General features: G+C 45.1%; 1 protein-coding gene across 1 annotated transcript; it reads left to right on the top strand.

The window, feature by feature from the left end:
- Positions 1–117: 117 nt before the first annotated feature.
- Positions 118–11991, top strand: LOC117145506 (neprilysin-2). Its single transcript, XM_033311193.1, has 9 exons — positions 118–354; positions 7272–7777; positions 7844–8058; positions 8573–8749; positions 8803–9179; positions 10421–10830; positions 11080–11330; positions 11386–11572; positions 11687–11991. Exons 1-9 carry the CDS (start codon positions 338–340, stop codon positions 11836–11838), a joined length of 2292 nt encoding a protein of 763 aa, XP_033167084.1. The 5' UTR covers positions 118–337; the 3' UTR covers positions 11839–11991.
- Positions 11992–12143: the final 152 nt, after the last annotated feature.

Raw genomic sequence — 12143 nt, 5'->3', positions numbered from 1 at the left:
GTTGCCGTGTTAAGTTCACCGCGATTCCACCTCTGATCCGCGGAGTAGGCAACGGGTGTGTGGCAGTTTGATTCGAATTCCGTGCTGCTGGAGGCTGGAGCGCTGTGCAAATGAATAGCTCGCTAAATACTGGGACAAATATAAGTCAATAAACCATAGTTTTGAATTGAAGACACTTGTTGTCTTGTAACGAACGTTTAGTTTCTATTGACTGCTGGCTAAGTGCACTTTAATCATATTAACTGTTTGACAAACGCTCGTTGAAAGTACGGTTCCAAATAAGCCAAGTAAATTATATAATCCAAGTTCAGGCAGAAGCTAAGTCGAATTGGCCAACATGCAGACGGTAATCCAGTAAGTATAGGCACCTCGCCCAAAATTTGATTCCAACTCCCAATCCGAATCGGAATCCGAATCCAAAACCAAAAACCAAAGTAATGTCGCACAGGCGGTTTTACTGTCCATCCCATCCATTTGGAATTCAGCCACATATCCGAGGTGGTTATGTGTAAAAAGAAAGCTGCGCATGATTATTAAAAACACGTTTTGTGGGCTTATCATTGGAACTGGGCCCATCGAATCGAATACAAAGCACAGAGAGAAAATGCCAACTAAATCTAATCGTACGGAGTCTTTGGCTCCCCCCACAATTGAAACCCAAATTTACTGTGATAGGAAAATATTTTTCACTAAAGATTACTCATCTTGAAATAAATATGTAGTTTAATTAAGAGATTCAGAGAGCTCCATTACTCTCTCGGGTCCAAAACTATCTTCTTTCGACTGTGGAATGGCAATGACAAAATAAAAAAAAAAATAAAACTAAATCCAGCTCCCGGCAAATCTTCATTTGGCTTTGGGTGCATCGATAAATATTTGAAAACGGGTTTCTGTTGGCTGGGGTTCACTGTTCACTTTTGGGTGAATCGAGTTCAGTCAACCACGACTTTCGGAAGTTTCACATACGAGCCTGGGATATTATTAGTGTTATTTAGGCAACACAATGTTTTGAAGCCCGATGATTTTGATAAGCAATGATAAACATAAGCTAGTGGCAAGGGATGGTGCGTGTTCTGCAGTTGAACTAAATCGCACGGTCATTAAAACGTAATCGAATCGCTTCCTATTTTATTATGTCTGTGAATTACCTGTCATTAGTATTTTGGCGCAGGGACGTGTAACCGGAATCTGTTTAGGCACATCATATGTACTACCGGTTCCCACTGCCCGCGTCTCATTGTTCTGTGGAGTAGAAAACTCTTGGCATTTACGATACAATCCTAAACAATTGCCATTGTATTGCTAATGGCACCGAGCATGTTCAGTGGCTTTGTTTAAGAAGCAAACACAAATATCTGCTATAGATAAGAAATTCCAAGTGGAAATTACAACCAAGATAGCCTTTTTCAGAAGTTAATTAAAACGTCGGATCTGGCCGAAGACTTTGGATAATCGATAACACACATAAACACACCGATTCTCGACCGATCACGTTTTCTACTTATGTATGATACATATGTTTACTTCGAGTGTAAACAAATAGCTGCAGTCGAAAGTTAGCTCTCTTTGTTTATGCGAATCTTTCTAGGCCAGCATTGCGTAACCCAAGCTGCTGCCCTTAAATGCTCCATGGCCAGATCCCCCGCATATGAATTTCGGTCGTATTATTGACAAAACGTCTATGAAATGCGTTGCAAAAGTAATGCTCGTAAAAAATAGAAAAGTTAAACGAAATCGCACCTCCGATGGAAGTGCCTATCCGGTTTTACCATTATTTTACTTATACAGAATGCCTCACTTTTGGTCAGGGTTTTTGGGGGAGACTTTATAAGTTGAAGCAAGAAAGCAAGAGCCAAGAATTGTTGATTCTCTTGTCGGTCTGGGGCTTATGTTTTTTACTGCTGGGCAGCTATTTGCTCAAATTGCATAATTAATTGCACGCAGACCTTAGTGCAACTCCAATTTTGGTCAGCACAGTTTTCTTGGCCTTGCGGTTTCGTTTTGCTGGCTCTCCGCCGAAGGTAACTTCTGCGGTTAACAGATACTCCATCCCCCTTCGGCATGTACTGACCTTTCCCCCTTCAACTGACGAATAAAGCCGTGGGTTACGCGAGCTCAGATCTTCTCTAGATACAAGCTAGCCGGATGGGCTTTAAATCGCAGCAAGTTGATTCTAAGCACGATTGGTGGGCACTTTCTCTCGGGCTTGAATTTTAAAACGACGCCCATCAAAATCTTTTGGAGAAAGCGGAATTCATTTGGCAGGCTGATTCTAATTTTCGAGAGTGGATATCTGTAGACATATTTAGGTTTATTTTTAGTCGCTTCTGGGGAAGTTGCCACTCAGATTGCGGTAATATCTTCTTGACAAGAAGTTTCTGCTTTTCAGGATTATCATTTTAATAGGAATTGCCTTTAGTCAGTGTATAAAATTTTTAAATTAATGTAGATTCCGATTAAAAGACTTGATTTAGAATGAAAAGCCTTTGTTGTTATGTGCGTTAGCACGTTTTGGTAATCAACTCATCCTGATTCCTTCCGCAGTTGTATTCTTCGCCAGCAGTTGTTTGTTGGCCATATCGCCAGTGATTTATCGCTCCAGTGGGAGGGTCTGGCTGGTACTGGGTAATTCTTCTGGCTTCCTTATGAGACGTACGTTGCTCGCTGAAAACCAGGTCAACGACAGTCTTAATTCAGGCAAAGGTTCTCCGTAATTCGGGAAGACAGTGGAGCGTGTAGCTCACGTAATGGTCAGGTATTTCATTCGGCTCTCTTCGCTTTGGCGTTCTCGTTCTTCTGGCTTTGATTGTTGTTGATGTTGTAAGCGGCTTATTAGTCATTTGGCACATAATAAAATCAGAATAATTTGCGTACTTGTCACGCCGATGATTGATCGTCGCAACTCCGGGACTCCAAAGTACTTCGACTTCGGTTCTTCACGAAATGGGACGTAATTGTCCGCTTGGATTCGGGGGGAACGTGCCGCCAGAATGTTAGTACGAGGCATCGCTTGATAATTATGCAGTTAATGAGCGCAATTGAAATTCTTTTCTTCACTTACTGGCGTATTTGCATTAAAAAGTGTTTAATTTTGTTATTGATAAGTCAATACCTGAGGTCAAGTCGCGAGTTGAAAATTTCGCCGACGGTCGTAACGGTTGACGCATATAAAGTAAGTGAACTTGGGCCAATTCAATGCTGACTTGGAAAATTTCCATTTTGTTTGGCATGCAAGGCGCCGTTCGTAGTAGGCCACTGCATTCGGCCTTGCCAGTGTATGCACGCGGCCAATTGAAGCACCCGTCCGCCCACCAGTGTGACCCCAGCGCTCCTCGCATTCCTCTCAATATGCGTCCTGCGATTTGTTTGCCTTGGCTTCGGCTTCGGCTGTGGCTGTGGCTGTGGCGCCTGGCGCTTTTCCCGCTTTTCCGGTCTTCCGCCTTCCTTCCTGCCCGCAAGCCCATTAAAGGTAGAAAATTAAGTGGCATGGCACTGGGCAAATTGCATTGTCGCTGGCTTTTTCTTCCTGCTGCAAATTGCCCTCTTCCTGCTAATAAGTGGGTTTCAAAGGTTTGTCGTCGCAGGCTGCAGCTGTTGCTCCGTTCCGGGACTCACCGTCGCCTTGGCCAAGATCCATCTCCGTGCCGCAACAAATCCACTTAGGCCAGCCAAGTTCAAGCCCGCGAGATAATGCGATTATTGAAATTTATTGGAGCGCTGCCACTGCACTGCGGTTTGTGGAGACTGAGTTTCTAAGTCAAGATCTTTTGATTTTATTTGATCCTAAGTCTTAGTTATGCTGACTGTTCTATTGGAGGACAGTTTCCTTTCTATTTATATCATTATGGACATTAGTATTGAACTGATTCCTTTCGAATTCAAAATTAGGTAACTAGTGTTCTTGACAGCTTTAGATCGATCCACTTACTAAATATATCTCAGCGACCGCCTAATGAGCACACAGACGCAAAAGCGGACAGTGGGGCTTAGCTAAGTGAACTCGCTTATGTGGATGTTTGAAATTTTCTTTGGGCAATTAAAAGCGCTCATCAACAATTCGGGCAAGTAAGTGACGCCTGAGTCTTAGTCGCCACCGCCATCGCAATCGCATCGCTCGCTCAAATTAAAATGTATTAGGTAATTGTGTCTGTGGCACAAATTAACACATGAAAGGCAATTTGTCGTAGTGACTACGAACCAGGCAGTTTCACTGTGTAGGGAGCAGTCTCCTAATTGATAGAATAGAGTTTTCGCGGATTTACTAACTGAGTCACTTTGAACAGCAGTTTTCCAGAATGATTGGACCAAATTGACCACTCGATGGTTAGTTCCCACTTTTTTGCACACTTAAGGCCATAACATCTGGCTTATGGTTTCTGGGTAAATAAAATGGGTTCCTCTGCGAACTGTATTTTCATCTGAAACGTAGTTTACCCGACTAGCTATCTTCCTTAGCTTCAAGCCAAATTCATTAACCAATTTGACAGAGAAATGTACATACATATGCTCCCTATCATCGACAATTAGCCCTGGCAAGGTGAATGCTCCTCGATTGGCGAATGGGCTCAAGGGAGCCCATATATATCATTTTTTGGGCCAAGAAGGCGGTTGAAGATACTTTAAATGGGTGGCTGTCAATCAGGGCTTGGCATTTAAATGAAGACAACTCCGAGGGACACCCAAAACTATCAGAAACATATTAAACGCTGAACAATAAAACCCGAAGTCTAAAAATTTCAAAACGTCACTCACACCACTCGACGCACACATGTGCGACTTCACGTGTGCATATTTCGCCGGTGTGTGCGCTTTACTTGCATACCCTTGCAGAGAGTATATTGATTCCGTCATATTTTCCATGTCCGGCTGTTCCCTTTGTAGGTGGTAAAATGAACCGGATCGGACAACTATATCGTTCAGCTTCCAAAGGGATAATCGAGAAAGTAAATGGAAAGAAAATGACTCGCTTTCTTAGTTTTGAGTTTTAGTGTGTTATTAACTTCCAGGGTAACTTAACTTCGGTCCGCCGGGGCCGGGTTCCTCTCATGTTATTCATTCACTTTTCCGAGGAGGGGCTGACGTATAGGTGGCCACGTCAATGGCGGAGGCACGCCGCCTGCACTTGACACATTTATTGGGCAACGCAGACAAAGGCGGGCTTCAAACTGGCCGCCCTATTGACACGGGCCCCAGTCCCGCCCGCTCCCTCCTCCGCTCTCCGCCCTGCGCCCTGCGCCCTGCCCTACCCCTTTCGCACACCGCCAACTTGGCCATTACATAACGTTGGTAACACTTGTGCACGCGATAGCCAAGACGGCACGGGCTGAGCACGTCCGTCGGACTCCGATTTCGAACCGGAACAGGGTAACCGGGAGATGACTGTGGTGCGACATTGCGTCAGTCGACGAGCGGAGCCACCCGGGATTCCGGTGATCCGGCGATCGTGATCTCCGGCTAAGATAAAACGGGCAAAGGAAGGGCACGATCTGCCTCCACGCTCACCTAATTGACCAGGATTGTGCTGAGTAGTAGTCATATCTCATATTTGGCAGATCTGAGATGCGAGAGGGTTATGCAACGGACTGAAAAGTTACAAGCTTACTAATTAGTAAGCCGCATTCAATCAAGTTGAATTCGTGTTTATTCCCACGTAAAGAAGAAGCAGATGTAGTTTCTCCCCCATATAGTTTTTTCTACCATTTTATTCAAAATGTTTGGACTTAAGATATTTATAAGATGTGGTTAAGGACGCTGATTTAATCAAGATGTTATATACATTTTTCAATTATGTGTCTTTGTTTGAAACTCAATTTCCAGAAGTCATGACTGGCTTGTTTTGGAACCATCATAAATTAATTTTCAAATAAGTGTTCCCTCACTCCATAGATTTCAATTTAGTTTCTGGGAACAGTCGATGGAGTCAGGTATGCCTGCATTCTTACAATAAGTTATCGTTGTTGTCACTTCAGTTTTCACATAAATTACACTTCTGAGATAGGTCTTAAAAGTTATATTTAATTGTGTTTTTGGGAACAGTTCATGTTACATAAGTGTAGAATCATTATCTCTACGAGTTTATCGCACTGTTCGCATCCGTGGTAGGAAATCCAGAACAGTGCACTTCGCTTTGAGGTCGGTCTGCAGTGTCGTTCAACTCCGTAAACGCCATATCATTACGAGCAATTAATCGCTGCCAAAATGGCTAAACATTCAGGCAACTGGTTTGTCGAATTTCGAAATTCGATCGAGTTTCAGCCGGCGTGAATTTATTACATGGCCAGCGGTCAAAACACAACTTTTTAGGTACTACTGGTCGAGGTACCATGAAGCCTTTACAACAAATGCTCATAGATACGACGTGGGAAGATGGCAAAGTGCATGTGCAAATAAATGTGAGTTCTCGGAATCACTAGAACACTCATTTTGATCACGAGTCCAGTCGTTAACTTTTTTCGGTGCTCGGTGCTTGGGATTCTTTGTCATTAGCGCTAGGCAAATCGTTCAGCTACATTAAACCGGATGATTGATTTAAAGCCGGTGACTTGAGCGTATTTCGGGTTTTCGACTGAATACTCAGCTATGACGGATTCCGCTGGGCGGGGTCCATGTATGTATATCCATAAACCTATACTGGGCGAGATCGGGCTTAATCGTCTGTTAAACGCATCTTCGCCCTGATCCGAAGTACTCGCCTTTTGGCTTGCGTACTAGGTTACAACATTTCACAATAATTGAAGCGTGCAAAAACTCATCGCTTTTGTGTATCTTTTTTTCGCTTCGCTACTGATTTCACCGAGCTACCTCTTTGACCGCGGAAATGGGTGGGCTTTGGAAATCATTCTGCCCGAGGTTTCGTGTGTGCGAAACCCTCTCGAATCACATCAAACACAAACGCTGAAATGTCGTAACGAGTTCGACGGCCAAAATGACTTTTCAAACTTGTGTGTACAAAATGTAACCAGTTAAGCGGCGGAATAACAACAATATTCATGGCTTCAAATTGCCAAATCAACTGCCATTTGGCAGCGTCCAAATGCGCAAGTGGGGGAATTTGGGTCTAAGAACTCCATTTGAGTCTCAAGTTAACTCACTGTCCTCTATCCTTTTAAACGTATCCCTTATTCCTCAAGACTACATTTAACATTTGCACCAAAACCCTGCTACATAGTGTAGATAGTACCTGTGCAGTGGGACGGAAAGCAGCATATTGTATTTTATTTAACGTTCGTGCTTAGCCCTGATTAACCGAATCATTTCTGTGAACTGCACAGGAACCCCAACTGGTGGCGTCGCCGCAACAAGTTGGAAAAAAGTCTGCTGGTCGCGCTCGGCATCATGTTCGTGGTGCTTGCCACAGGGTTCGGGCTCTGGATTGGCAAAGTGCTGAGGACGAGTCCCCCGCCGAATCCCCAGGCCACTGCCCTCCACGGCGACAGCACCACCATCAACCAGGTGCCAACGGGCACCGCCTCGAAGGGCAAGTCGGGCGATTCGGGCGACGTGTGCCTCACCCAGGAGTGCATCCACACGGCCTCCACCGTTTTGCGCAAGATGAAGCCCGAGGTGGAGCCGTGCGACAACTTCTACGAGTTCGCCTGCGGCACATACCTCGAGGAGGAGAACATCCCCGACGACAAGGTCTCCATCAGCACCTTCTCCGTGATCTCCGACAAGCTGCAGGAGCAGTTGAAGGACATCATCACCGCGGAGCGACCGGAAACGGAGCCGAAACACTTCCGACTGCCCAACCTGCTCTACAAGGCCTGCATGAACAAAAGTGAGCCACTGAATGGGGATTACTCTACTATCTGCTATTTCTATACTATATTTCCTCCTTACGCAGCTCTGATCGAGACCCTGGGCCCCGAGCCCATAACCCGCGTGGCGGAGAGGCTGGGCGGCTGGCCGCTGATCAAGGGAGACTCCTGGAACGCGGACGACAGCTGGACCTGGCAGGAGCAGGTCAAGAAGTTCCGCACCGCCGGTTTCAGCATGGACTACATCATCGACTTTTCGATCGGAGTGGATTTGCAGAACAGCACTAAGCGGCTTATAGATGTGAGTGCTTCATTTGGAGTATGTTTATGTGTATTGCTTTACAGTCTCGAGTAAGAATAAAATAAATCGTACGAGGTGCAACGAGCAGTAACGATGGCTTTCAAGTCCAAAAGTTTTTGATACCAACTGATACTAACTGAAAAATGCGGTTTCGATCCCATAAAGTAAAGATCTGGCCATTTCTGTCTGTCTGTCCGTATGAATGTCCAGATTTTAAAAGCTGGAAATTATGCATGCGAGTTTGTTTTAGAACACTGCCGAGCTCAGAGTTTTGATTTTTGTAAACTTTTTCTTAGTCTTGCAAGTTGCTACCGATATGCCAAAACATTCTGCTGGCCACGCCCACTCTAACGCCCACAGGCCGATCACAACTGAAAACAGAAATGTTTTGGCTTAATTTATGTTCTTCATAATCATTTGTATTGATCATTTCTATTAATATGCTTAAACGTAGAATGGAAATAGGAATTTTATTGGGATAGGAATTTTAATAGGATATCTCCCCACATTTTAGCTGGACCAGTCCTCCCTGGCCTTGAGTCGCGAGTACCTCGTGAAGGGATTCAATGAGACGCTGGTGACGGCCTACTACGAGTATATGGTTGACATCGCGGTCCTTTTCGGAGCAAATAGGGACTTGGCCAAGACGGAGCTGCTGACTTCTTTGGAGTTCGAGATGGCGCTGGCCAATGTAAGTGCCTGGCATAGATTGAGTTCAGGAGTATAAGCAGCCTTCTTCCGCAGATCTCCTGGCCCAACGAGAAGCGCCGCAACTCCTCTGAGCTGTACAATCTGAGGACTCCAGCACAACTCCAGGCAGCCTATCCCTACGTGCAGTGGGTGGCCTACATGAACGCCCTGCTGCCGGAGGGACTGAACGTGGCCGAGGACGAGATGATCAACCTGTCGGTGCCCAGCTTCTTCGAGGACCTCGGCAAGCTGCTGGCCAAGACGCCGAAGCGTGTCATCGCCAACTATATGTTCTGGCGTATCCACGGCTTCTCCGTGGGATTCCTGAGTGAGGAGTTCCGCAAGCGGCAGCTGTTGTACGCCACAGCCCTTTCGGGGCGCCAGGAACAGGAGGCTAGATGGAAGGAGTGCGTCGACATCGCCACCAGCAGGTGAGTGGGGTATTCTTACCACCCATCCCAGAGCCAAGGTCGTCGGGGGTGCTTCTATTTCGTATTTCGAATCTCGAATCTCGAATCTCTGCCCTGTTTCTGTATCTTCTTTTGATTTCTTTGTGATTTGCAGCATGGATGAAGTAGGCGAAGATGATTTCGATAGGTACTTATTTAGAGAACTGCATTACTCGCTTTCTTAAAAACAGACCAATTAACACATTTCATGCACTGTCAAAGAACACTCCAAACCGAACTCGCATGCCAAAGCCGGTTACTCTTTCCTTTTTTTTTAGATCTGTATATCGGTATCGGTTTTTAGAACTCATAGTCTTAAACTTAAAACTGAAAACCTTTAAAACTAACCTTCCTAAAAAAAATAAAAAGAATGCTGCTTTGAACCAGTAAGGTAAAAGTATTCTTCGTAAGGATTACTAGCCGGGTAACATGTCATTTTTTTCTGTCCGTACTTATTTCAAGAACAATAAAAGCCTAGAAATTAGGAAAGATCAAGGATTTTGTAACGCATACGCTGTGCAAGTTTGTTTTAGATCGTTTCCACAGGACTACACTTTTGAAATTTGGTTTTATTTCTTGACTTTATTATTTGCCTCTCGAATTCCTATCGATATGCATTATCCATTTTGGTCACTCCCACAAACCGCCTAAAACTTTCACGCCCACACTTTTAAAAGCTGTTCGAGTTCTTTCCTTTTATTATTTGTCTTGCCAATTTCTGTCGATACGCCTAAAACATTTTCGCCACGCCCACTCTAATCACAAAAAGCCTACCAGGATTCGGAAGTATGATTTGATTTTATTGTAATTTATCGACTGTCCTGTTTTGGTTGCGCTTTTGGTAGAGATATCTAGCGAATAACCCGAATATGTTGTCGTTCATGGGTAAGATAAAAGAGTCAGGTAGAGAAGTGATAACATTTTAAGACGAAACCCTTGATTCATATGTAGAGCTTCGAAGGCAATAGTGTGCACAATTTGTTTCGCGTTGGGTTCAATTGCCCTCAAGGTCCCTAACTTTATTCAAAAGTGCACTGTGCTCGCAGCATTGCAACCAAATGCAATCAGACCCAATCAGATCTTTTGTCCTAATATTAATTGTTATTTGTGTTGTGTACATCCACCATTTTAAAAACTGCACACCTCGAATCAACAATCTCCAACATCCGACATCACATTGAATCGAAACGCCACCATGCGCCATCTAATCAATCGGTTATCAGTCTTGGCATTTCCGTGGGATCGCTCTACGTGGGCAAGCACTTCCACAAGGATTCGAAGGCCAACGCCCTGGAGATGGTCAACGAAATCCGCAACGTGTTCAACGACATCCTGGACGAGGTCAACTGGATGGACGCCAAGACGAAGAAGGAGGCCAAGCTCAAGCTGCACAGCATGGCCACCCACATCGGCTATCCGGACGAGATGCTCGACAACGAGAAGCTGGCCGCCTACTACGCCAAGCTCGACATCGATCCCGACAAGTACTTCGAGTCGTTCCTGGGCATGAACATATTCGGCACGGATTACTCCTTCAACAAGCTCCGTTTGCCGGTCAACAAGACGGACTGGGTTCGCCACGCCCGTCCGGCGATCGTGAACGCGTTCTACTCCTCCTTGGAGAACAGTATTCGTAAGTCCCACTCAAAAATAAATTCGGTGAAGGAATTCTGATAAAATTAGCCTAGCTACCTTCTTATTCGCCACAGCAAGGCGTTTTTAAATTAAAATATAAATGTTTAAAGTCGCAACTTAAATATTTAATTTGTGTACCTCCAGTTTCTATGCGGTTTTTCGATTACTTTTTCAAATAAGTTTCTGTAGTTTTGAAAACTAATAACGAGACCGAAAATTTCCCACTACTAATTTTTCCCTTTTATAGAATTCCCGGCCGGCATCCTGCAGGGACACTTCTTCAACGCCCAACGACCGAAGTACATGAACTTTGGCGCCATTGGCTACGTGATTGGTCACGAGATCACCCACGGTTTCGACGACCAGGGTCGCCAGTTCGACGTGAAGGGCAACCTGCGGGACTGGTGGCACCCGGACACCCAGAAGGCCTATCTGGCCAAGGCGAAGTGCATCATTGAGCAGTACGGCAACTACACCGAAAGGGCCACGGGACTGAACGTAAGTGACTCTGCTCCGCAGGGCGAACCAGGTCTCAGTGTTCCTTTTCCCGCAGTTGAATGGCATCAACACCCAGGGGGAGAATATCGCCGACAATGGTGGCGTCAAGGAGTCATACATCGCCTACCGCAGATGGGCTGAGAAGCACGGACCGGAAGCAAAGCTGCCCGGATTGGACTACACCCCGGAGCAGATGTTCTGGGTGGCAGCCGGACAGACTTGGTGTGCTAAGTACCGAAAAGGTAAGAACATGCTACGCAATCGTATTCTCAGGGAATTTATCGCAGGGAAGCAACTATGTTGCGGGGTTATTTGGATCAGCTCCATGCTAATCTAATCTGCATTTATTCTTTCAGAATCTCTCAAGATGCGTATTACTACCGGCGTGCATTCGCCATCCGAGTTCCGAGTCCTCGGTTCGCTCAGCAACATGAAGGACTTCGCCAAGGACTTCCAGTGTCCGGAGGGATCGCCCATGAATCCGGTCCAAAAGTGCGAGGTTTGGTAGGACCTGCTCCGGCGGTGACTACAGGGTATTGTGTCCGACGCGACACGATTTGCTAATCTCAAGTGGGAATACGCATACAATTTATGCTAAGTGCGCATTATGCAAAAATCGTATTAAATAAAAATTTGTTTATATGTAAGGATTTCGACAATATTTACCGCTTTTTGTAATATTTGTCATCAATTGGATTTGTCTAGAGTATTTCACACCTAAAATAATTACAGCATTACTTCTGGGCGGTTTCATTAACATTCTTTGGTTATTTCTGTCATAAAAGTATCAGCAATTGTGGAAAGTATTTCGCT

This window comes from Drosophila mauritiana, chromosome 3R (genome assembly GCF_004382145.1).
Source record: "Drosophila mauritiana strain mau12 chromosome 3R, ASM438214v1, whole genome shotgun sequence".
NCBI classification, from domain to species: Eukaryota; Metazoa; Arthropoda; class Insecta; order Diptera; family Drosophilidae; genus Drosophila; species Drosophila mauritiana.
The sequence above is the reverse complement of the archived record's forward strand: the minus strand, read 5'-3'. Positions and strand labels throughout refer to the sequence as shown.